At 41.2% G+C, this 26733-nt stretch overlaps 1 protein-coding gene across 1 annotated transcript in view; it reads left to right on the forward strand.

Moving 5' to 3' along the window:
• Nucleotides 1-26733, forward strand: part of PHLPP1 (PH domain and leucine rich repeat protein phosphatase 1) — a 142002-nt gene that overhangs the window by 107845 nt on the left and 7424 nt on the right. Inside the window, exons 8-14 of the mRNA XM_086468863.1 lie at nucleotides 826-886; nucleotides 2785-2880; nucleotides 6730-6885; nucleotides 16772-16972; nucleotides 17973-18135; nucleotides 22877-23007; nucleotides 26518-26622. Coding sequence (XP_086324989.1) covers nucleotides 826-886; nucleotides 2785-2880; nucleotides 6730-6885; nucleotides 16772-16972; nucleotides 17973-18135; nucleotides 22877-23007; nucleotides 26518-26622 — 913 coding nt within the window. The remainder of the gene's footprint in view (nucleotides 1-825; nucleotides 887-2784; nucleotides 2881-6729; nucleotides 6886-16771; nucleotides 16973-17972; nucleotides 18136-22876; nucleotides 23008-26517; nucleotides 26623-26733) is intronic.

Here is a 26733-nt window from a genome sequence, read left to right on the forward strand (position 1 = left end):
ATACAAAGGCTCATGTAATGAGTTGAAAAATACTCTGGATCTTGCCATGACCTGGAGGACAGTCAGGTACTCCGTAGCTTGTTGTTCCAGAGTGGGGAGTCTCCCTTCCCATGCCTGTACCATCAGTGACCAGTGAAAAAATGTAGAGCAAGTTTGTGACTGATTATTCTGGGCAGAGGGTGGTGGAGATGAAGTTACAGCTCTGGAACAAAAATGGAAAAATGAGAATTTGCTATGAAACTTCTAAAATCCTTCAGTTTCTCCTCTCTGATCAGTTATGCAGTGTCTGTCATAGCAAGTACAACGTAATACAGCAAATCTACTCAGATGTAATCACAGAACCACAGAACCGTTTGGGTCGGAAGGGACCTTAAAGACCATCTAGTTCCAACCCCCCTGCCATGGGCAGGGACACCTCCCACTAGACCAGGTTGTTCCAAGCCCCATCCAGCCTGGCCTTGAACACTGCCAGGGAGGGGGCAGCCACAGCTGCTCTGGGCAATCTGTGCCAGCGCCTCACCAACATTCCTAACAACTAATCTAATTTGAAACCATTGCCCCTTGTCCTGTCACTGCCCTCCCTGATAAAGATTCCCTCCCCATCTTTCCTGTAGGCCCCAGGATACTAATAATATTATTTATTATTGTTTTACAATAGTAATAAAGAAACAAAACTCAGTTCACAAACGTCTAGATACTCAGAAGTATTTTAGATTGCTGACTTGTTCTGAAATCTGTGGGTGTTAGCTGCTTAAAGTAACTCTTATGGAACAGCCATTTAGGTGCAAATCATTATCACTACTTTTATGTATTTTTTCCCCCTAGAACTTGTTCACCTTGATGTGTATCCAGTTCCTAATTGCCTGGCTTATATGGATATTTCTAGGTAAGAGTGTGTTTTTTTTTCTTGGGCCTTTAAAATATACATCAGTGAAGCTTATGGAAAAATTACATTTGCTGGTATTTTACTGGGAGGGAGTGGGGACAGAAACTGGACCTTGAGTTGTGAGAAGACTGATTTTCAGTTAGAAGATTTTTTTTTTTTCTACTGGCCAGTTCTTCCCCATTTCCTTTTTAAGTTTTACTTTTTAAATTTATTTTTATTTAGTGTTAAAAGCAAAATACACCTTTATATATCAGAGTTTCCCTGATTTAAAGATTTCCTGTGTTAAAGAGATACAACACAATGATTCAAACGTGCACCAATGTGAGACATGTACAGAAGTTCCTTTCTGGATATGTCTGTGTCACAAGCCCAACGGAGGTGACGGTTTGATAGTTTGCTTGTCAGTTCGGCAGCTCCTGCAGCTCATTGTTGTTCTCCACAGCCCTGGCTGCTGCAGGGATGTTTGCAGTTGAATGCATCCGTAAATCTCACTGTAACGAGGGAGGTGGGGTGAGGAAAGAAACGGAAAAGGGAGTGTTCTTCGTTCTAGTTCATTTTACAATTTAAGGACTGAATCAGGAAATCGCTTTATACATGTGCTTAATGCCTGTCTTATTTGAGGAATTACTCCTCTGCGTGTTGAAGTGATAATCACATGCATTAAAAAGCCTGCTTAAAGTACTCTTAAGCTGTTGAGGGTGAATGCCACAATTAGTGAGTTAACCTGGGCAAGTGGCTATCAACTTCAAAGTTTCATCAACCATGAGCTACTCACATTGTGCACCTAATGTAACACACAGGTGTGACTGATTTATTGGAAAACATTCTTTATACAGTTGTGTTTTCCATTTAGCTGTAAGTGAAATTGGTGCAGAATGCATGATTTTGGTTACAAAACCCTTTTTGTGCCTCAGTTCAGTGATGGCATTGTAACTGGATCAGTAGGGTGTCTTTAGCTTCTTGGCTCGATTGGAATTTGGGAAGTCTGTTTGAGATTGAAAAGGAAACTATCTGAGGATAAGAGGGTTTGGGTTGCTATCACGTGTTTTGGTTAAAGGCTATTGCGTGAATAAACTATGGGATACAAGTACATGAATGACCATGAACGTTGATTTATGTTCATGCTGTGTAAGGGTCTGATTCCTGAACTTCTAGTCTTCGAATGTCTGAATGTTGTTTGATGCCCAGGTTTGCATCTGTGTATGCTAACTGAAGTAGTGGTTATGTGAATGCACATGCACGCAATCTCCTCCATGTATTTTGTGCTGCTAATTTTTGTCTTTAAGGCGGGATACTTGGGTGCTCCGCTATGCCTAGCTGCATGTTTTCTGTGCAATATTTGGAAAAACTCACCTCTAAGAACTTAATTTGTGGAAGGGTTAGTTTCTGTGAAGACAAATGCAAGAAAAGCAAAATGCTTGACTTTAAAGATACATAAGAAAGGGATTTTTCACTATTTGGTGAGATCGCTGCAGAGTGAGTGGTAGAGTGGGTTTCAGGATTGAATTTATGGGGGATTGAACAAGTGTGTTTAAATTGTGTAGGGTGTGAATATCTTCTGAGGAGTATCTCACAAATTTTCTTCTCCATGGAGAGACTTCTTTATCCTTGATACTCTGATACTCTTAATACTTTTTCCCCAATAATTTGGAAGCAGCTTTTTCCATTTCCTTAGTGGCTGCGCATCTAGGCTGTTAGCTTTCTTGCCCCCTCAATCAGGACCTTACTGCACTGGTAGTGCCCTCAGAGAAGGAGGGGTGATACAATCTTATAGGAAACATATTATGTAGTAGATTTCTTTCCTGCAGGTATCTGTATCTCTCTTGAGGCTGTATTCTTAATAGCTGTTACATCTTGATTATCATTTAATTACACCTCTTTGTTTTCTTTATTCACAGAAATCACCTGGAAAACCTGCCTGAGTGGGTATGTGACAGCAGGAAACTGGAAGTGTTAGATGTTGGGCACAATCAGATACGCGAGCTGCCTGCCCGGTGAGTCTTACAGACCAGTTGCACAATGTGGAAAGAATAAGCAATTCAGTAATAATTGCTGATTCAGTGTTTAGCTTGTTCCAGTGACTGTCAGGCCCATTTTATCTTTTGTTTGATTTTATTTTTACCTTGTGGGGTGTCATCAGGCCTCAAGCTTCCACCCAGCCTTTCTTCTTTTACTTTCATGCAGAGAAAGCAGCGCCTTTGAACTGGTGGAAGTTTTGAGGCTGTTCATGTGGCTGTTCAGGCAGGAAAACCCTTCATTTTTAATACTGAATATTAAATATTTACAGCCATAACTTTGCATGACCGTTTAGAGATCTAGAACTTGTAACTTAGTTTCAGTGGTGCCTAGAGACTCCCCTTCACAGTCCTGTTTGAGCAAAAAACAGTTGAGAGCAGAAGGTAAAGCCTTATCAAGCAAGCAAACTCCTGCAAATAGAGCAGTTGCCTTCACTGCAAAGATGATCTCTTTTCCAGGAGTCTAAACTTAAAATTGATAAATATAAATGGTAGGAAAGCAAGCAAACAGGAAGGAAAATAGGAGTTGAGTTTAAATAATGAATGGCTCTTACTAGGTTTTTTTCCTAGAGACACCTGTTCCAGGTGAGTATACTGGTCAGGTGCTGGTATTGAGAATTTTTAAGTCCCTGACTTCACTGGAAAAGAGCTGTCATTCTTGGCTGCTCTGTACACTTCAAAAGAGTTGTTGTGAAAGAGAGAGAACATAGTAGGCACAAAGGGTGAAACTGTATGGGGATGTGCAGAGCCATTGAAGATTGTAGGCAGCTAGTATATGATGAGCTATTAAATATTTTCCTTACGGAGCTGTACAGCACAGAAGAGCATCAGAAATACAGAAAAAGGATAGTTTTGTCTGGGTCAGATGAATGTGCTATATGGTGTAAACTGGCAGTTTTAGTGTCAGAAATGGGAAGAGAATAGATTTCAGAAATGTGGGCAGAAAAGGATGCAAGGAGATTTATGGAGCAAACTTACAGGCTACATGCAGACTATTAATCCCTCTGTTTTTTTCACACAAAGTGAAACTGTGCCTACTCAGAAGGTGGAGGGAGCAAAAGTTAATTTGCGTTTCTTTTGCACTTTATAACAGCAAGGACTATCAAGGCGTACCGGATATCTTTGGGAGATTAATGATTAGCTGAAATTAGGTACAGTCAACATCCCACTTGTCTCTCCTGTCATTTTATCATTAACCCCAGGAAACAATTTATCTTTGAAAGCTCTTCTTTGTAGTATGTGTCTAGATAGCTTGGCTCCTAGTAAGTCAGCTCAATTTTAAGGCCCAGTTCAAAACACAGGCTTTTAAGGCCTGTTAAACTTTAGGGAAATTTGGGTCTGGATTCAAATGCGAACGGCTCAGGCATATAGACCTACTGTTAAGTACCAGGTAAATAGTAGCGCCCAGTAAATGTGTTTGTGTGCGCTGCTGAGTGCTTTTCCTTCTACATAGAATAGCAGTCTGAAAACCTATGGAGTAAGTGAGCAGCACTGTCCTAGGAGGTTTCTTGCAACTCTAACCACAAATGTTGAAGCCTTGACTGACCAGCAGTTTCCTGGAAGGCTGAAGGTTGCACCTAATCTAAACAAACTACAGTTGATGCTGTGTGCGTTTGCCGCTTGAAACAGCAAAAACAATCCTTGAAGACAAAGAGTTGAAGCAGTTGAGATAGAGGACTGTGTACTAATGTTTGTCCCCATTAAAGAAAATGGGAACAGTGTACACTGGGCTGTAATACAGTCATTTCTGCTTCAAAAGTGCTGAAAGATAACAAAGTCTTAGTTATGCAGGACAGATTCATTATCATAAAACTGACGTTGCCAAAGATTCCCCAAAGAAAGTGGAACTGCTTCAATTAAGAGTTTCCAAAATGACCTTGCCGCCATCAGGGAACAGATGTCTGTATTTATTTTTGTTCCTTTTGTCTTTATTTTTTTTTAAAGATCTATTTGTATTCAACATTGTATTCTCTTGGACAGTTGCTTACTAAAGGAATGGACTGAGTGCTTTCACCAAACCATGTTTTCTCAGAAGATGCTGATGCTGGGTGACATGCTTGTCCTTAGAACTTTCTGATCCCATCAGAACTTTCAGTGGGAGTTGGGCAAGTGAGAAGGCTGCCCACAGGGAAGAGCAGTCCCAGCATCCTCGTTCCCCACCCAGCTTGAGAACTAGGTGTCCCAGGCTCATTAGGAGCTTGCTTAGTTAAATGCTGGTGGTTCAATCTTTCTTCAGGCAGCCCAGTTCCTTTGGTGCTTGTGTAACTTGGAAAATAAGAGAAAACAAATAAACAAACAAAAACCCCCAAAGGCTTACTCATTTCTTCTGACTTATTTATAAAATATATTTTCACAGAAAAGCTAATTGCTAAGGTTTTTGCCGTGATTTCAACTTTTTAAATTTTGAAATGGCACTGCCCCCACCCATCCAAAAAAAGCCTCAAAGTGATAAAATTTTTTTGAGATGTTGTCAACCAATTCTGCATTTTCCTGTAATATTTGGTGTTGATGATACTGGCCAGTCTTGATTAAGAAAGGAAATAAATAGAAAGGCACATCAGTAACAGATTTTCCAGTAAAAGTAGAGTGAAACAAAAATGGTTAAATAACAAAAACATAATAGATACGCTATCACTGTATGTTGAGTCTTTTCACCCCGTGTTGAGCCTTCTGGAATGATACGGCTGGCGGTTGACTTGCATCCATGGTTGTAATGCAGACGATCCAGCCAACTGAGATAACTGTTAACACTGGCACACAGATACGGAGTATGACTGTATCTGTCAAGGGGAAAATGCTCTGCATACTTCATTGATTATTTTGGCACAACAATCCGATGACCCGATGTATTGTGTGGAAGGGGCAGGGAGGCTCGTTATGTGTATTTGGGTCATTGTAACAGAGGGAAGAAGATTTTCACTTTAATGCTGAGTAATTTGAGTCTTTGATTGAAACAGGTCAGCATGATGCCCAGGCTTGCCAGATTAAACAGTACGGTAGCGGGAATGTGAGACAGGTGGCAGATGAAGAATAATCTTTTTTTCTTAATTTGCTGAAAGTGGTTCCCGTTCAAAATAGAGAGTTGCTCCATTTTTGAGGTCTTTAAGTGCAGATTTTAAACTCCTTATTACATTGTTCGTACTGCAAATTTTAGCTTTACTATTTGATCAAAATAGCTGTTTTGTTCTTTCTTCTTTACATTGCCCTCTTCTCCCCCAGCCCCCCAAAATATGGAGCTGGGAGGTGGGACTCCAAGTCATCTATTGCTTGTAAGAGCTCAAGAAAGTAAAGCCGATTAGATAAATTTCATTCACTGTAGAACTGGAAAGGAGGCTTTATGTTAGTCTGGTATTAACAGAAAAGGAAAAAGGGGGGGTAGGGAATTGGATTGGATTATGAGTCAGCACATGATGAATACAGCACTATGAAGCTTGTGGGGTGACTGTTGATTTCACCCACACTTTTGAAGTACTTCCATTAGCTTAGGGGGATCCCACATGTGCAGTTTTTTGCAGCCATTGTTAGCAATTACTTCCTTCGCTGTCGTGCTTCTATATTCATGTTTTATACAGTGCAATAAGATAACCCTTTCTCACTACTTTCACTCCTGAATCATCTTTAAACCTCCTCCCCTGACTCCGAACAACCTTTTCAAGAAGGTGGTGGAGAGTGGGAAGACATTCGTGGATCTGTGCGTAATAATACCATGTCTGCTAATCAGCTAGCTGAATCACTTTCTTGTAATGAACCGTGATACCGCACCTAAATTCTCAGAGCGACTCTTACATTTATATTTTTCTCATATTTGGTGTTTTTTGTTTCTCTAAGGTTGTTTTACAATAGTAGCTTGCGTAAGCTGCTGGCAGGACATAACATGTTAGGAAGGCTACCAGATCGGCTTGAGCGAATACAAGTGGAGGTCCTGGACGTGCAACACAACCAGCTCCTTGAACTGCCATCTAACCTGCTTTTGAAAGCAGACAGGTAAATATAAAGAAGTTTGATCTCAACTTGCATGTCAGGAACCTTGCTTTGTGGATTACTTCCTGTCTGAAAGGGTGATCTGAGGTTCCCCTGATTTGAAAGTTGCCAAGCCTTGTGTGGTAAGAACAGACGTCTGCCCAACTCACTGAAACACATTCTTTTTATTCTGGTTTTGTTGCCTTATATGGTTGCTTTTTTCCCCCCACCAAGCTCCTACTGAACACCTACTTCTTGAAACCTAGCTGTAAAGTGAAGCACATGCTATTTTCTACTACATACACTGAGATGGGTTAGTGGCAGTTTCTTTAAATACGTATTTCTTAGGCTTGTTTGATGGAGTGTGAAAGCTTTTTTTTTTTTCCCCTTCAGTAAGAGGCTAGAACTTATTTATACCTGTCAAACAAAACAAAATCTGTGCATAAGGCTGTCAGAATAATTCAGTTACTCTGCTGGCCTTGCTTTGTGAATTTTTTTATGCTTTTTGAATGTTTGTCACTAATTTAGCTGGTATCACCACTTGGTTTGCTTTCTGGATTCTTATTTTATGCTACTGTTCCGTTAGTCTCAGAGTCTTTATAACCTTTCTTCCTGGGTATGAGCCTATCCTGTACAGTGGCTGTGATTGAAATGTGGGAGGGCGGTAGCATAGTCTGGGGATGGTGGATGGCTTGCCTCGCTTGGTGTCAGTGTTCCTTGCACCTCTGCGCTTCCACATCCAGTCATGGGATTTCCGAGTGCTCAACCTATGCATAGTTTAACAGACAGTGCGATTGTGTGCTGTGGGGTTTTATTTCTGGTCCTAGCTGTGACAAAAGAATGCATAGCTCCTGGGTTGCTTGAGAGGTGGAGATGCAAAAGTAGTGGTGATCTCACTGTCACAGCTCCTCACCCAGTTAGGAGTATTGCAGACCCCCTGGTTTTGTACTGTTGTTCATTCTGTCATGAAGTTTGCCGGGATTCACAGAGTTGGGAGTTGGAGAATTAGGTTGGTGGTTGAGATGGTTTCTAAATAAACTCTTAACTTGACTTACTCTTGAACAGTAATGTTCTGGGGAATTTTTATCATTTAGGTTAAAAAATTATCTTTAAAAAGGTGAACTTCACTGGGACAGGGTTTTGGTTCTGGAAACCAGTGTGACATTTCAGACATGTCAGCCTTGATTTGCTTTAAAGAACCTTTAAAATTATTTTGGTACTTTGATTTTTTAAAAAAAAAAAAAAAAAAACAAAAAAAAAACAAAAAAAACCCAATACTGTTGCATACCTGTACACATTCAAGCCTATATAGGGTACCATCTTTGGAATAAATTGATTATCAGCAAAGTTACTCTTCCGTTAATTTACTGTTTCAGTTAAGACTTTACATAAAAGTGTAGTCAAAGCATTGAAACTTGGCAACCTTACTGCTGTAATAATTGCAATTATCAGGCACATTTCTGCTGCCTTTGGAGGCGTGGCGACCTGGTTCAGGAACGGCATGGCGGCCTTCCCCGGGCCGCTCGGGCCATCAGGTCACTGACACCAATGTGGTGGACAGCAAACGGCGTTTATTGCTGGGTGACACAGCGTTATATAGCTTGGGTTTATGACCTCATTTCCGTCTGCTTACATCATAAACTAGGCACTATTGGCTGTCAGGAGGGGGGGGCCCTATGTTTCCATACAGCGCGATATCTTCCGGCCGCCAGACCCTGACTGTCTACACATTTCTGTTTAAAAGTCATGAAATTCATAGTGTGTTTGTGTGGCAAGCATGTTTCATCAGCAGCTGTAATTGTCTTGTGGATGACTTTTCAAACTATTGTACATGAGAAGACTGTATGAACTTCAGAAGTGAAAGCTTGTAAGAAGTTTTTTTACAGGGTGTTGCAAATTTAGGTTAAAAAAAAAAGCTGTTTGCAGGTCTCAAGTTGAAATTCCTCACTGTTAACTTGGAAAGGAAAGGAAACTTTAAGTGAGTTTCTGAAAGCTACTGGCATCTGTGAAAGCAAAGAGAGAAATAATTTTGCAAAATTTCTACAAAAAACATGTTGTAGATCTAGGATGTAAGTTAGTGCAATTTTCGCAGTGAGAGAGAACCTGAAATTTTTGTACTGCAACTCAGCTTTTTAACTGAGCTACAAAACTAGACAGCTTTTTTTTTCCCTTTGGCCCGACACCGCCTTTGGCGCCCCCCCCTCCCCCCTTTGGCGCCCCCCCTCCCCCCCCTCCCCTTTGGCCCCCCTCTTTTTTTTTTTTTTGGTGATGCCAAAATGAACAAGGAGAGGTTAAAACCAGGACTGGGGGTAGATTTCCAGAAGTTTGCTGAAAGTGTGCTCAGAAGAGGTAGAATTAAAATTAACACTGAATAACAGTATTAAATGGCCAATTCTGGCTTGGGCTTTTTTTCCCCTCTGCAGGTTTGTTCTGCAGCTTTTGAGCAGTACAGGGCATGGGTTTTCAAAGTCTTCTACAGGTATTAGCAAAGTCATGTACTGTCGCAGATGAACAGAGCTTACCAATTGTGGCATCTCATCACTGCTGCAGCGTCCTCGCTTGTAATGGTAACAGAAGCAGTTGGCTTGGGTGGGGTTGTTCTCCCCTTGTTCCCTACCCCTTTACTGGTTTAGATGACTTGGCTTGCATATGGCTTGTCCATGCTGATGGTCCTATGACTGCTGCAAAAGTGATAACTGTGAGGGAAAACAGCAGTGCAGATTAGTGCACAATGTATGAATTTTAAGTTTGGGATTTCCTACAGGAAACATCTTTCTTTTTATTTTGTTTTCAAATGTTTGCATCTGTCAGCAACTTAAGTGTCAAGAAAAATGGGTCTGGGCCAGGTAAGGGTGTTCAGGGATTGGGTTTGGTTTGTTTTAAAAAGGGTAAAACGCTTCTCTTGTCCAAACATTCCCTGCAAAGCACAATCTGTACTGCCAGACATGCCAAGAGAACTGGGTTTCCTGAGTGGTCTGCCATGGTCTCTACCCAGCATGTAATGCTGGACAAATCATTTTACCTTACAGAACCTTTATCTCACCATAAAATTACTTACCTTTTGTAGCCTTGAAAAGATTAGTTTGGTTTTTTTGGAAAGTTGCTCAGGTCTGTGCAACTGTCCGATGATATCTTGTCTGGATATGAAGTCTCATGCTGTGAATTATAAACGCTTTCTCCTTCTCAATCCTGAATGTTTGGCAAAGTGGGTGTGGAGTGCCTTGGGCAAACTTCAGCACAAGCACTGGTGGGCTTTGACATCTGGAACATCTAAGGAAGGGAGGGAAATCAGTGCATTGGTGCACAGAGAGAATTTCACTTTCACTGAAAAAAAAAGGAAAAAAAATACTGAAAAACCTCTGTTCTCTTCATAGAAGAATAAACAAACATTGCTTTTCTGCCTTAATCCTTTAAAAAACAATGAAAAGGTGTCAGTCTCTGCTGGAGAGTATAATTTAGGGGTATTTTGTTGGTCTGCTTTGTAATTGATTTTGTATTTCAAATTTACTCAATGAGAAATTGAGGATTAGCCTGTGAAATGTTTCTCTGACCAAGACAGAACTTGGTTCTCTTTATTGCACTCTAAAACTATGCACATCTTGATCATGTTAGCAAGGATTTTTCTTGTAGGGTGGGGATTTTCTTGGCAAGATGAGGGCCACAGAGGCAGCTAGATAATATCTTCATTTCTCATTACCAGATGCTGCAAAACCAGAGAATTCATGCGAGTGCTATGGCTGATGGGGAGAACTCCCAAGCTGAGTCCTGAACCTTTTTTTGTTCACCTGCATTCCTGCAGCCTTTCATTTCTATCTGCTGCTTCATCTGTTGTGATGCCTTTCCTGCTCTGTCCAATTCTCATACAGACGTTTTACTGCCTTCCTTGACCAGCTTGCAGCAAACGGCCGTTTGATGGCATGAAAACTGTTGTACAAAATGCTCTTTGGATAAGACGAGCAAGCATCCAAGAGCTTTAGCTGGCTGTGGTAGTAAAGTAGTGGCAGTGGTCAGAGGGGGTTAAAAATGGAGACATGGTGAAGGATGAGGGTTTGCTTCTTGTCTGAACTTCCTTTCCAGTTAGTATGAATGCTTTCAGTATGAACACTTAAAACAGCCACCAGACGATTTAAAGCAGTTGTGTAGTGAAGATGTGTGTGTACCTGTGATGTGCACAGCTTAAACCTTGGGCTTTGTTTTGTAGTGTCTGGTAGTGGCCAGCTATGGTGGCTAAGCCAATGTCAGCTATTCAGAGCCCACTGTTGTCTGTGTGACTCTTCTTTTCAGCTTTGTTCAGCTGTTCTTACCCATTTTGATTTTCTATTCATTTGTTCTGATGTGATTTAATTTGGTTTGGTTTTGGGTTTTTTTTGACTGGAGTTCTGGACCCAGTTAAACTTGCTCTTGTTTCATATTTGCTATTTCCACCCACTGTGGCTGCTTCTTTTTGGTGCAAGTATTCAGTCCTGTCGTGGTTGCAGGAGGAGTGAGGGAGGAAACAAAGTCAAAAGACTGTAAAGACCTATTTGAGTATTTGATGCACATACTTTTGTTCTAGAAATGCTTAGCTGCATTTGTTTCTTTGCTGGTAGGTTAGGGTTTGCAAGCAGATATATTAGAAACTGGGGACATCCCAGTTAACAAAACAGCTAAAGATAGGTTGGAAAGTAAGAGCTGAGGAGACAGTGGCAGTTAAGTGTTTTTTTTTGGCAGTCCATCAACAGGAAGGAGATTCACTTGAATGCTTCCGTCCTTTTATTTATTTTAATTTTTTTTTAAAGGAGAAATACCCTCTTTTGCATGGGCTGGCAAAACTGCCTTGATTTATTTTTTTTTTATTCCCCTCTTTCTTCTCCCCCCCCCCAGACATGCTTAGCTTACAGGATTCTTCCTCACATGCCTGCTACCACAATCATAAAATATTTTAGGATTAGGCGGTCAGAAATTGAGGGCATGTCTCCGCAGAAGGGACTGAAGAAGAAATTTTGTATTTTGATTGCTCTGTGCTGATAGAGATCTTGGGGCACAGGCCAAACTGAAGATCTTGATTTCTCTGCATATTCTCTTTTTGCAGCTGCAGTATTCTTTCCAGCTCTTATCAGTAGTAGTTTTGATTTGCTGCTGCTTTGCCATTGGATGCAGTTGTGTGTGTCACTCCTTTTAATATGTTGAACATTCCTAAGCTCTTTGGAGGAGTTATATTTTTCAGTGGTGGTCTCAACCTTACTAGCAAGCCAAGTTTGCCAAGTTTTACCTCTGTGAGGAATGGAGGTGCTGTATTCTCACAATTGTCTGTACTCTGCTTTTGTGTGTGCTAGAGGTAGGCATTGGTGTTAAAAAATGTTGAACCTTTTGCAGTTTTCAGTAGAAGATTTTCTTCCTCTGCTTTGTCTCTTGGAGAAGTTAAATCCAGCAAGGGATTGTTCTTTAATACCCCATAAAACTGAAGGTGAATTACTCCAGCCAGAGATCAATGTTTATATTATTACCCCAGAGGATAATTTACACCTTGTCAAAGCTGAAGAATTCTGGCATCTCTGCCAGCGCCTTCATTTCTTAATCTCGATACTCTTTTAGTACTTGTTAATTCATGCTCTCCTCGCTATATTATACTGTGGTATGTGCGCAGGCTGCTGAATTCAGGTTTTTGTAGTGATGCTGTACTTTTTTTCATGAGCTTGTGGTATAGTGTGTGGGTGGAGTTGGAAAGGGAAACAATTAATTTTGGACTGAGCTTTAATACTTGACATTCTGCATCCATCTGATAAGCAATATGAGTGGGATATCTTCAAGGAACATGAATCAGTTTAAGCCCATGCACAAGAGAGATGGGAACAGTTGTGTCCAAGTAAATTTCCACTCCTCTGGAGGGCATTTGTAAGATGTGCCTTCTAATGTAGCAGCTGGCACGTTGCACAAGGATGAAGAAATAGGGAAGTGGAAATAACCTGGAGGAGGACTTCTGTGTTAAACTAGCACAAGGGAAAACTTGATGGGCAAGTACAGATTTTTTTTTATTATTTTTTTTTTTGGACATCAGATTATAGCACAGAATTGACAAAGCTTTGGCAGCAGCAATCTGCTGGTTTGTTCTGTTCTCTGCCCAAAGACTGGTGTCTCCCCCTGTCCTGGTTTGGGCTAAATCAGAACTAATTCTGTTTTAGTGCTTTAACTTTTCAGTTAAGTCTCCTCTAACTACCAGCACTTTCTGAAACAGCAGCATGTTTTTCCAGACAGTGACTGCTCCTAGCAATGATAAGGCCTGATGTTTATAGTTCGTACCAAGGAATGGTATGCAGAGAGGCCCTTGCTTATACTTGTTCTTATGGCGACCAAGGTCACTGCTGAATCTTGTACTGCGTGTTGGGGTGCCAGGAGTGAAAAGAGTCGCACCTACAGGGAGGAGCGAACTGGACAGGTGACCCAAACCTGACCAACAGAGTATTCCATCCCATAGACGTCATATTCAGTATAAAGCTGAGAGATCACGAGGGTCTCGCCCCTTCGCTCCCCTTCGCTCTTCTTCGATGGCCGACATCTGAGGAGGACTGATCCATGCATCCCTGAATCTAGTGCCTGAGTCCAGCTCCTGCATCCCGTCCCTGTCTGCTGCTGAGTCCAGCCTGGGACTGCCCCAGTGCCAGCCCTGCGGTGTGGTGGTGACGTATTGTCATCAGGGTGGGGGGGGAGTTGGGTTCGGTATTGGTTTTGTATATATTTGTACATACTGTATATATTTCATTTTTTTTTCCTTATTCTTCTTATTATCTTTTCTTTTATTGTTATTGTTCCATTAAAGCTGTTTTAGTTATCTTTTCCAAACCGTAAAGTCTCTCTCCCTTGTTCTCTCTCCTTTTCCCTTTTGGGAGGGGAGAGGGGTTAGTAGCGAGCGTCTGTCATTCGTTAGTGGCCGGCCCAGCCTCAAACCGTGATACCCCCCTGGTTTTTTGTTGTGAGGTTTTTTTTTTTTTTAATCCAGAGACTATCTTGAAACAATTATTGTTTCAGAATGATTTTATCGTTTTAATGTAACAGCTGGTCAAAAGGAACATGTAAATAAGCAGCATACACTTACTAAGAAGTTAATTTAATTCTAATGATGTCGACTACAGACAGAGATTAGTATGTGACTGTCCTGAACCTGACTGTTGAGTGCTGCCCAGCTGAGAGTTGTTATGTATGGGGTAGGTGAGATACCCAGCTACCACAGGCTTCCCATTCTAGACTGTTGGCAAGATTTTGCTAGCTACCTAAACCTTCTTCACATCAAGGCACTAAACTGGAGGTCAGGATGATGAGGATTTGCTTCCAATGTTGTCATATCGCTCTCTGGAAGTTTTGGCAAAAGGGCAGGGGGGTACAGAGCAACGCCTCTCGTCTCCGCTTTCCCCCATTAGAAAATATATGCATCAAAACTTTTTTTGGCAAGAATATGTAGATTCTGGCCACTTTTAATACCCATGAGGGAACAGCTTGACATTTCTTGTTGTATTCCGCCAATGTTGACAGTTTATTAAAAACAGAAGAGCTTTTGTTTCATTGTTTTTTCTTTTGAATTTAAAATGGCTTCAGTATAGTAGACTGTATTAATTTTGGCTTTTTGTAAACAATGTACTTTTTCTTACTCAAAGCTTTCAGCTGTGTTTTGAGCTAGCTGTATTTGGCAAACTTACATTCTTCTGAACTTCATAGCCATAGGTTGTCTGTTTGTCTCCGTTATTAGAAGAAGGTACCTGTGAAACACTCCAGGTTATTCTGGTGCAGCTTGCAAGAACGTAGGTAAAATACAGATCCCTCTTCAGGGTAGCAGAACATGCCCTTTCTTGGGGGATGTTTTGCTGCCACCTCTCAGGCCCATCGTATTCCTGTGAAAGTTCACTTTTCCCAGCAGCCTTAAACCTTTTTATTACTTAAGCCTTTCCAGGCTGAGCTGAAGACAACCATTTTGTACTATGAGTGGTACAAAAGATATTGTGGCTTTAATGTTAATCAAAGTGCCTTTTTTTGTGGAGAGAGAAGACTGTCATGCATATTAGATTGAAGTTGCAAAAGAATAGCTGTCTGTAGTTTAGCAATAGATGTGCTTTCTGGTGTTTAATTAAAGTACAGGAGCTGTTGATGTGGTATGCTTCAGTTTAATAATCCAACTTTGAATGAGCTTAATATATTTTTAGTTTATATCTAGAGGGTGAAATTGAGCAGCATCTTCTTAGAATAAATAAATAATTTTAAAAAACCTTTCAGCCGCTTATTCCTTTCTCTGTATTAATACTCCCTCTCCTTCCTTCTTCCTCTGGAGTTTTACCACCCTTGTGAATAATGAATGAGCCTGAGGATTAAACTGTGTTTCTCCTAAGTGGACTCCGCTGTCTGTGTAAAACAGCTAACCTAGTTTCAGTTCTGTGCAGTGCTGAGAGATTTTTGCTTCTGATGGAAATAGTGGTTCTTCAAATCCTTTGGCATTCCACGTGACTCCTCTGTAGCATGTCTGACCCTTATTTGCTGCTCAGCAAGTTTCAACCAGCTGGAACTCTTGCAAATCCTTTTCATTCATTAATAGACCTTAAAGGTCAGTGTAGATTCCTGCGTGCATGGGAGAAGCTATCAGTATTTTATCACTTTCTCTGTTGACCGATGAAATGAGCGCACCTACCTTCTGTGTCCTGATCAGTGGCTTTATAGGCTTCAGCCAGCTCATTTCTGAGTCTTGTCTCTTGAATGCAACTTTGCCTGTTGCAGCTGCCCATTCCAGTTAGTTGGTACGAGCGGTACAGCCTGGTTTGAACACGGTCTCTGCAGACTGGCAGGCACACACTTACTTCTGTATTGCAAGTTCTTTAAGGCAGCCTTTTCTGAAAAGGGGAGGAAGGAAGAGAGAGGAGTTCTTAGTGCTGTTGAAAAGGCATAGTCATGCCAGAGTTGGTTACTAAAGGATAAATAGCCTTATTTTTCCATTTCTTTAGAATTGCTTGTGTGAATTCTAGCCCTCAAGATGCCTACAGTGTGTATTCCTCCAATGCTGCTGTGATCACCAAACTCCTGTAAAGAAACATGAATCCTCCGCCTGCAGAACTAGACTGGCAGGAGTGGGCAGTACTTATACCTGGACAGGTCTTGTTCCCATACTGGAGAAGGTCCCTTGACAGAGAAAGAATAACTGCCTTTCTGTGCTTCTTCAGTCCTTGCTGCTTGTGGTGGGACTGCAGAAAATACTGACAAGGGCTTCCCCTACTTTGGAGAGCAGGGGAAGGACGCTCAAGAACTATATAGCGATCTTCTGTTAGCACTGGCTCTCTTTAAAATATAAAACGTAAACAACTGCTTGGTCTCAGGGTTGGTGTTTCTTTGTGATTGGTGCATCTTTAGTTATCCAAATATTCAGAGAGTACTTTTTCATATTTTGTAGTTGCTTTCATGCCTGCAGGTTTAAACAAAATACTGTCTGCACCCTAGCCAGTATTTAAAATACTGAAAAATTGGCTGGCTTTTTACCAGTGGCTTCTTTTAGTCACTTGAAGGGCAAGCTATACTCTCATAGTTTGTTGATGATGAATTCAGAATTCATTTTTATGTGGAATGAATATGGAAATGATGTGATTTGTTACTGCTCTTAAATGCAGGTACATCTGTAGTAATGCTGGAGGTACTGAGGTCTTGATAAGGGGATAGAGGCATTTTGACGTACTCATTTTGCTTATGTTTTGGTCGTACAATGTGTTAATTTTAAAACGTTATCCGAAGTTTTGTTATATAATGCTAGACTTCTGGTGTTCCTATCCATTTTTTGAACTTGTTGCTTTTGACCTTTGCTTTATAATTATCTTAACTCTTAAAAATAGAGTATGTATTTATAATTCTAGACAAAACCTGCAGGATGTTTCTCTGAACTCCCTTATGCAACTTGTCTTTGCAGCCTGAGATTTCTTAATGCCTCTGCCAACAAACTGGAAATGCTTCCTCCAGCCACTCTTTCTGAAGAAACCCATAGCATCTTGCAGGAGTTGTATTTGACCAATAACAACCTCACAGATAAATGTGTACCCTTGTTAACAGGCCATCCGCACCTGAAAATCTTGCACATGGCTTACAATCGCCTACAGAGCTTCCCTGCGAGGTAAGTAACTGGTTTCACTGCTTCTGGCCCACCAGTGGGTGGGCATCCTGAAACATTTTTACAGGAAGAACTAAATTGCACAAAAGTGTGGTGGCACAGGCTGTATTTTGAATGTAGTGATACTGCAGTGGGTGGATTCACCTGCTATGCCTTCTTGCATATTGCTACCCTCTCTTGCATTGCACAGAGTCCTCTGTGCTAGTTGATGTGTTTTGATTGTGCTTGAAACTCTTCAACTGGACTGATTCAGCATGAACACAGTATCTTCCTTGAAGTCAAGCAAGGAGGTCTTCTGTTTTCCCTGGCTTGGTCACTTTGCTTACACCTGGTGGGCTTCTCCTTGCCAGAGATCTGTGAGCATATCAGTCTGGGAATGGCCTCGTTGAGTGGCCTAAACTCCACTAGGGAAAAGTCCTCTTACTCCAGAAGGAGATTCTGCCTTGGCAGCAATTTCTGTGCTTTCAATTCACTCTGTTATAATCAGAAGTCTTTCAAGTGTAAGATGCGCTGTAAAGCTGATGTGGTGCAACCTTGGAAAAGAGATGCCAATAAATAAAGGAAGAGACATCTCTGTCCTTGTGTGATGTTCTGAGCAGCTGGACTTGAACGGCAAGCAGGGAGGGAGATGAATTAGGGGAAGGGCTGAGTGGGATGCTGGAAGGTAGAGGGGGAAATCTGGCATGAAGTGAGAAACTAGGGTTGAAAGAAAGGGGAAGAAAGGAGGAAAAGAGTTAAAGTGAGCTGGTGAGCAGGGGGAATGTAAGCAAAATAAGTCATTTGAAAAGTAGCATTAACAAAACAGTGACAGAGGCAGCACATATTTTGTTCCACAACTGTGTTAGTGTCTGATGTGAGGAGAGGTGACAGGCACTGCTGTGAACCAGGATCAAAGTCTGCGATTTTATTTTCTTAAAATAATGAAAACCACTGCTTTTATCACCACTTCAAAATAAAATATGCGTATCTATTAAAAGAAAAATTCTGAAACTTGTTTTCATAGCAAAATGGCCAAGCTGGAAGAGTTGGAGGAAATTGATATTAGTGGGAACAAACTGAAAGCCATTCCAACAACCATCATGAACTGCAGACGTATGCATACTGTAATTGCTCACTCCAACTGCATCGAAGTCTTCCCAGAAGTCATGCAGCTTTCTGAAATAAAGGTAAGGAATGAATGTGCTTTGGAAGAAGCAAGTATAATGCGACTTCACTGATTCTGTTCTCCCCTCAGGTCTCTTATTGCTATGGAGTAGTAAATGCTCAGAAATTACGGAGATCTGACAGCTGCTTTCTCCTCTGAGGTCATATGCAAAGTATTCGCCCCTGTGCTGCCTCAGAGTGGAATGGAAGAAGAGCCTCAGAATCTGATTTTACACTCACCTTCACTCGATCCTATCTTCTCTGCCAAATAAGTGTTAATCGTCTTCCTGTGACAGTCTGTTATTATAAGGCTTAAACATTTGGCAAGAGCTATGTGTAATTAACTCTTGCTGCCTTGGCAATTGATTGATTGTGTAGGAATGGACTTTGTTTACAGCGAGTGTTAAAAAGCGCTGAAGCTGCAAAATATGATAGGCCTTGGGGACAGAGATAAATTCCAGGAGCGCAGGATTTGACTATTCAGGCAAGCTACTTTAATTTTCCTAATTACAGTCATATTTTGCACAGCCGGAGTAATGCTTAATCCGTCTCTTGTCTGTGTTTCCAGAAGTAATTCTGTACTTTTCCTGACACTTCCTTTTGTTGGACGCATTCTTTGCTTGACCAGGCTGAAGACCGCTACTGCTTACCTTTTGTGAATCGAGCTCCTGCTTCTCGCCTGGCTATCGTGCAGAATATTTCACACTGTCTGCTGTTTCTGCTGGCCAGAGCTGGGAGATGGTTAACTCGCAACGTACAAATCTTGCGATACAGCATAAAATCTGTCGTTTTCTGAGGCAGAGAACTGATTACCTACTCACAGACTCAAAACAACTTCAGTGTCTTTTCAGGCGCTCTGTAAAGTCAAAAGGCTAAGTTCCCAGACTGCTGTGCGTGCCTCAGTGTCTGGGGTCAGGCAAAGCAGCAGGAGCAATAATTCTGTTGGACAGCAAGTACATGTAAAGATGAGCTTTGTGGTTTTAGCCGGGAAATCTCAAGCAAACTTGTGGGTTTGTGAATACTCCTCCCTCTTTGGAACAATGGCCAGAGGAAGCGGAGGGCCATTTAGAATCAATCAGAAGTAAAGCCTTTTTTGTTAAAGGAAGAATTGGGGTGGGGGAGAGAGGCTCTGCGCAGTAAACATTTCTTTAAAAATATGAGGGTGGTGGTAAAAAAAAAAAAAAAATTTAAAAATGAGAGTAACGTATACGTGCTGATAGGGAACAATTGATTTTTTTCCTTTTGTTCATGTGTTTTAGGGAAATGTTTTATAAAAGCATCAGTATTTAAAGTGCTACTCTGCAACAGCGCTTAGCAGAAGAACGCTCTTGGAAGACCTGGCGGTTTCTTCCTGCTGGTTCCCTACAGTTACTTAGTTCTCTTTAGCAGACAAAAGAGGCATGAATGTCACTAACTGTTTTGGGACTGCAGAAATAGCATGTGTGACTTCATCTAAGAGGGCATAGTGCTCTAGGACTCCACTTCCGTGGAAAGAAAATGCCTCGTCAGTACCCAAGCCTGGTTTTGACTTATGTGAGATGAGCTCATGTAGCTGCTAGATGGGAAGGTGCCTTGCGGAGCACAGGGGTGGTTCTGGCCTCTTGGTGGTTTCTCTAGGTCAGGGTTGGTGTTTGTCAGTTTGGAGGTCAAGCTTGTGCTGCCTGCCTGTATCTATTGCTTAGCTTAACCGGACCTCCTTCTTAGGTACGTGAGAGCATTCAAAATGTACCAAGGTTAGTTCAGAATTTATTGCTTAAGTATGGATTTGGTTATTTGGTGAAATAAGCTTGCTTGTAGCAAAGCACAGAGTTGTATCGTTTCATGTCACCTCTGTGATTTTATCTCATTTGATGGTTAATTTTAACTGAGGTGGCATTCAAACGCTCTAAACTTCTTGGGAAAGTCCGTTACCTGAGGGTAATGGCTGTTTTGCCTTCTGTATTTAATTAGCCTGAAAGGCTGACATGTTATGATTTTGGAGTCAGTGATACTGGAACAGTTAGTAGCAGCAGTTACTATGCTGTCTGAAATAATTTCAGAAGGAAAGCTAGTATGAATTATGGTGCTTTTACAGTTGCAGTAACTCCAGGATTTCCAAACACAAGGTCATTTTAGTGATACCATTGTCTCTAAGCCTTTTTTACACACTACAGTCAAGGCTACAAAAGTTACCTGTTGTCCTCTGTGTTGAAGAGCTGGTGAATGTCTCTGAGATCTCTTATACAATACATTTTTTAGGCTTTTTATTGTATTTTATGACAGTTATTTATACTGTCAGAGTTAGGTTTGTCTGTGCACACTGAAATGTCTTCTGCGGATGGCTGAGCAGCTAGAAGCACACACACCTGAGTCAATGCCCCAGAGGACTTTTACTTAGAGCCATTGTTCTACTTCAGTTTCCTTGCCTTACAAAATAAAAAAGGGCCCTTTTTGAATTGTTATTCAACATCACGGTGTTCTTTCGCAGTCAAACAGTTGAGTAGTCGTTACTGCTTGAGCAGACCTCAGCGACCCGGGCTTGCTTTTCCCACCCAGGACCTGGCTTTATCATCCAGTTTTTGTTGACTGATGAGCTGCTTCTCTTTCGTTGTTGTCTTGCTGGGCTGCTGCGGTGAGTGTGATATGGAGATTTCTTGTGGAAGTTCTTGGTCAAGCTTGTCTTTCACAGGAGCATTACCTCGAGATCCGAAATAAGTGAAGATCTAGTAGCAGTTGCATCTTAGAGGAACTCTCAATCTTTGGTAGTTTCTCTCCTGGTTAAATAGGTTAGTACTGGTATGGCCACCTTCAGTCACAACTGGAGATAACTCAAGTCCTTTCCAGCCTTGAACAAAGTGGCCACAATGCTGTAAATGCAGTGAAGCAAATGCTGAATATTAAATCCTGTCTTCCAGCTGGCGTTTCCAGTGTGAGATCCTGTGTGCAGCCGCAAGAGTTGTTCTGCTGGCGCTGCATGGGTGGGGCTAAACCAGCTTGCATTAAAATAATGCCGTAGGAAGTTGGAATCAGTAAGGAAATATGCTTTCCTGGGGAGTAGTATAAGGACTAAATTTAACATAGATATGCAGAAGGTCCCTCTTAGCCTATTCTTCAAACAGTACAAATAAGATCTAAGAAATCCTAACCTGATAAATAAGCATCTTCACTAGTGCCTAGGGACCAAGGGATCTGCTGTAGAGTGTTGCTACCTTTGGCATATTGGGCATTTGATGAGAACAATGAAATTACTTTACCGATTTCTGTACTTGTTATTCCAGCACACTCTTCCATCAAATTCATAATGGCATCGAGGTGTTGAACAGAGCAAGGCCTGCTGGCAGCTTCTTTAATCTGCAAAGTAATTACTGGCTCTCTGGAAGCAGCAAGGAGTTGCACAGAGTAGAAAAAGCTCTCTGGAATAACTGTTCTCTTAAGCTGTCTACTGTTTTATTTGCGTGACAGATTTAAATTCTGATTTCCTTATCAGGCTTTTTTTCCTTATCAGCAGTTTGTTCTTCATAGATAATAAGGACTCCGTATTAAACAACCTCAGGATTCAAGATTTGGGTCAGAAATTCGTTATTTCCATTGCATGTATTTAATAAAGTGTGGGGAGATTTTTCTTTTCCAGATTTCACTAGGTTATCTTATGCCTTCTTCCAGCTCAGGACCCAATTTCTTTGAATGTACCTACAAAAATGAAAGTGTCTCACTTGTATCAATGGAAATAACGTAATGGTCAAAATGAGCAGCTAGGAAAAGCCTCCCCGCACCCCTTTCAGCTTTCTGGGGTGTTTTAAGTTTCTGTTTTTAAGTTTTAAGTGTTTCTCTTTTCGGAGGTTGGAAGTAGGAAATGATCTTTCTGAAACATGTAGGTAGTTCTTCTGTCCTCTGTTAAATACCAGCCTGCTCTGTCATCTCAAATTTTTTTTGTTTTTGCTGCATGCTACACTGATGGCCCTGTAGTAGGGTGTGGAGAGTTGGTTTTGTTCTAAAATGCTGTATTTTTCCCTGTGTATTGACTTTCATCTGGACATGCAGCTTTAAACAATGTTTGTTTGGGGATTTTGTCATTCTAATGCACTTTTTCTAGCTAATTAATGCTTAGCTGGTGGGTAGCCAGCAAGTTTTTCTGCTGTTTTATATCATATTTTTTTCTGAAATATTTAAGCTTTAATTTTTTTCACTCATTTTATTTAGTTCATATTTAAATATGAATCCATCTAAGATTAGATGAGATAAAACCATGTTTCAAACTGGTCCAATTTTTTTTCTTTCTCCCCTCTACTCCTCCTCCCCTCCTCATGCATTCATAACCCTGCTCATTTTAATATCCCTCAGTAAATACTGAATTCCTGAGAGCCTGCTTATACTCATGCTGGTTTAAACTGACTTTGGAGGAAGGACTGCTATGCTTAGAAACCCCAACTGTATTTATCTCCACTTCCTTTATCAAAAGACTGGTTTCATCAGTAACATTTTTTTCTTAAATACTTGAAAATACACTGACCATCTTTGTCTCTGAAGAGCAGAAAAAATTTACTGGTAATACCAGGCCAGAGATGGAAATGGAGGGAACATATTACTAGGTGTCCCAGGTACCTGGTAAGATGGCTAAATGCCATATTAAATTTTTGTAAGAACTGCTTCCTTAAATGAATGGTCTTGGGTCATGGTTGCAGCCTTTATTCTTCACAAAACACACATTACTACATTTAATCAAAATTTGTACGATCTTGATGACAGATGAATTCTCTTTCTTATTTGGCTGCTTTCGTTTCACAGTGCGTGGACCTAAGCTGCAATGAACTGAGTGAAGTCACATTGCCTGAAAACCTGCCTCCAAAACTACAAGAGCTGGACCTGACTGGAAATCCTAGATTAGCCTTGGATCACAAAACCCTGGAGCTGCTGAAGTAAGTTACCTTACAGAGTGGAGAAGAGGCAGAACGACTGCTGTCAGTAGGATGTGACAAAACCACAAAACATGGAAGTGTAAATCTCTTCTCAGGAGTATGGCTTCCTGTTGAAAGTGGATCAGAAAGTAAAAGATTATGTGGATAGGTCAGAAATTAGTGCTTTGTGAAGAGGATGACTACCCACTTCAGTACAGTTGCTTTCAGCAGTAACTCCTGAAGGGGTCTGCTAGTCTGGTATAGCCACTATTGGGCCAGTTTGATCTCTGTTTTACTTCTGACATTAGATTCCACCAAAATACTTATATTATTCCACTGTTGAAGTGCCAGTAGCTGCTTACTAGATTTTTTTTTGCTCACGTTCATCTGATTGGGTCTGTCTTCACCGTTGTGCTGCTTTTTACCTCTGCATATACTATTTGTTACCCTTCATACCTCTCTGCTTTTGTCCTAGAAATATCTATGTATTTTTCATATTTAAACCTCTCCTGAAGACTGGTATCTCCACTCTGGTCGCAGCAAAGGTAGTTCCTTTTCTTTGGGACCCTCTGTTACCTTCCTGTCTACCTGTTTTAAGTCCCAGGTCAGAATGTCACCAAGTGCCTTGTGCCTCCTTCTGCAGTGTGTTGGAAAACTACTGCGCTAAACCAGATCATCTGTGGACAGGGGTGCTGCCTTGAGCTTTTGTTATGTTCCAAAGGCAACTGAACCAGCTCCGAGTTTCCTTCCGAGTTCTCTTTGATCCTTAAATATTGAATGATTCCAAGAAGGGTTGATTTACTTTTTAAGGGTTGAGCAGTTGCTTTTAAATGGTTAAGATCAGACACTGGAGTAGTAAGCCTCATCTGTTGTGCAAGCAAGGGAAACTCACAGTGTGAGTTTGCTTTTAGCTTGAATCAGCAGATTTTATTGAATTTAAATGGAAATTTGAATAACAATGAGTTTTCACAGCTAAAACCGAGAGTCCATGTTCTGCAGCAGACAGTGAAAAAAAGGGGCATTCCTCTGTTTTAAGAGCTGCTTTATTGTATACAGGAAACCTTCCTGAAGAAGCAGTACATAATGTTGCTCTGGTTGATAAGGAAAAAAAAATAGATCTATTACAAAGCTAATTGAATTGTGTCAAAACTTAAAGTGAAAGATCAACTTTTCTTGTGTATAACCCGGCAGACACTTGCCACTTTAGTGTTCAGGCATCATGCCGTATAGCAGTATTGTACAAATTTAAGTACTAAGTAGTAGAAGAATAGTGTGGCCCAGTTACATGCCATATTTTCGCTGGTGTGTGAGGAAAACTTTTTTCATATTGCATGTGTGTCTTGTCGGTTGTTTGGGGTTTTTAAAAATAAATTATTCCTAAGATCTCAGGTCTGTTCTCTTCCCTAATATTCATTAGCCACAGTGAGGTGTTTCAGACCTCCTGAGGGGCTTCTTAGTGTCTGTACTGGTACTCCACACTGACTTCTACGGTATACTGCTATAATTGACTGTGAGGGAGGAAGTGCTTCTTTCACTTGTTTTTTTTGTGACAGGCACAAAAATACTTGTGCACTTAGTACTTTTCATATCTTCCTTCTGCATGTGAAAGGCAGCTCTCCATCTGTGCCCTGGCAGGATTCAAGCAGGTAGTAGGTTAATACATATTCTCAGTGCTGGTGAGAAGAGTCCTGTCATGCATGCCTGCTTTTTTAATATGTATGGAGATCTTAAAGGAGGTTTGCATGCTTAGGAGGACATTGCCAAGTGATTTATTGGATGTAGGAATTTTCAGTAGCAATTAAAATGAAAAAGCTAAAAAAAAAAAAAAAAAAGGTGCTGCTACTCTGATTTTTAGGACAAAGCATCTAGTTCAATTGTAACAGTCATTTTAAATTAGGGGAAAAAATAAAATAAACTATGCTGTCCAGAAGCCTTCGCCCATATTCCCTGCATAGGATGTGCTGCTGATATCATTCCTTTCTGGACATGTGGTCTGTTTGTAGTGGTGCCACTGAGAAAGCTTTAAGCAATGTGTTGAGGTAGCTTGTTTCACTGCTACTGGGAAGCCTTGAGACCACTCTGGGTCCTTGACCCACCCAGGAACTAGGGGCCAGTCAACCCAGTTAAAAAAGAAACAAGCAGAAAAAACATTTTGATCCAAGTTCCTCTGTCCTGGAAGATAAGTGCCTTGTATGAGAAGTCTGTGAAGAAAGTGTGTTTGCTCCTGTGTAGTGTTTTGCAGGTGCAGACAGAATTAAGATCTCTGCTACTTTGGAAGAGATACAAGTTTCCAGTTTGATTTGGGGTCAGATAATCTTTTCTAATGTTCATGGTGAGATGTTTGCCTCTTGTTTGTCACACAGAGGGCTGCAAAACCAAGGACTTCAAACACCAGTGGTTCTAATGTTATTTATGTAGTTTGTTTGCTCTTAATCTGCTCTTGCTGGTGTGCATCCTGGCTATTAGTGTAAAAAGTAATCGAATTGGATGTGACAGTACTTGAGGTTATTTGAGGAAGGCTGTGCAATGCTGAAAAGACTTTTCTGTGTGTTCAGGTCAGGTGGGGGTTTGGACAGAGAAAAATGAATGCTCAGAGTGAACAGTTAGACCTTTCTGCTTGTGTCCTTTTATGATTCATTTGGTTCATGAAAGATTCGTGTGCCTTTGAAGTGTCTGCAGCGTGTGGGGAGCTCGCTTTCCCTGCCTTTGGAAGAGAGCAGTAGAGAGCAGCGGGGAGGTCATCTCTCCCCAGCAAAGCAGGGCTCTGAAGAGAAGGGTATAAACAGAGAGGGCTGGGCCCTTTTTAAGTCTTCACGACACTGCGTGAGATATTTGAAATTCAGGCTAAAGGCTATGTTGGTAGTAAATTGGAGGGTAGAGGATCAAGGGCCTGAGTAAAAATTGGCCTGCACAACTGGGGAAGGCAGAAGGGCCATGCCCGCTGTCAGGACCGCAGGCTGGCTCTTGCAGGTTGGTGCACCCCGGGATGGAGCGAATTTCTGTTTTGTGGGCATTTTCATGGAAAGCTGTTACTACATGTTGCTGTTTATAAAGATTTTTTTTTTCCTTTTTTTTTTTTTTTGATTTGGGGGTGTTGTGTGTCATATAGGACGTTTCATTTTGAGTACAATGAAAGGAGCCCAGAGACTTGTTGTTCAAACGGGTGGCAGAGATATGTAAGTTAAAAAATCACTCCTTTGTGCTGGGTTTCATCAAGCTAGTGACAAATTTCCCTTGTACTCCTACTGGGCCAGGTTTGAATCAAATAGCTCAGGGGCGAGGGCAGGGAAAGAAAAGCCAGCTAAGCAAAACAGTGCAGCTGACACCCTCACAGAAGGTCAGTTACTTTCTGCTTTTTTGTTCTTTGTGTACAGGCACATGAAAGCAACCACTTTGGATGTCGTGCTTCAATTTCTTCTATTAAATGTTTTACTAAGACCTGGGAGAGGGGGAAAAAAGGTGTCATCTTCACATTTTAAGCTGAACCATGTCAGCACTTCAATCCATTGCATCTTTCCTTTCTCTTTGCAGCAATATCCGTTGCTTCAAGATTGACCAGCCCTCAGCCAGTGATGCTTCGGGAGCGCCGGCAGTGTGGAGTCACGGTTACACAGAAGCATCGGGCGTTAAGAACAAGTACGACCTGGCGTGGTTTTCATTGTACAAGCATCCTAGCAGCAGTGCGCCCCTATGCTGATACAAAGAAACCCTTATTTTCAGTGAAAGTTTTGGGGACGTTTTGGGCCT

This window comes from Leptosomus discolor, chromosome 8, assembly GCF_034619465.1.
Source record: "Leptosomus discolor isolate bLepDis1 chromosome 8, bLepDis1.hap2, whole genome shotgun sequence".
Classification (NCBI taxonomy): Eukaryota; Metazoa; Chordata; class Aves; order Leptosomiformes; family Leptosomidae; genus Leptosomus; species Leptosomus discolor.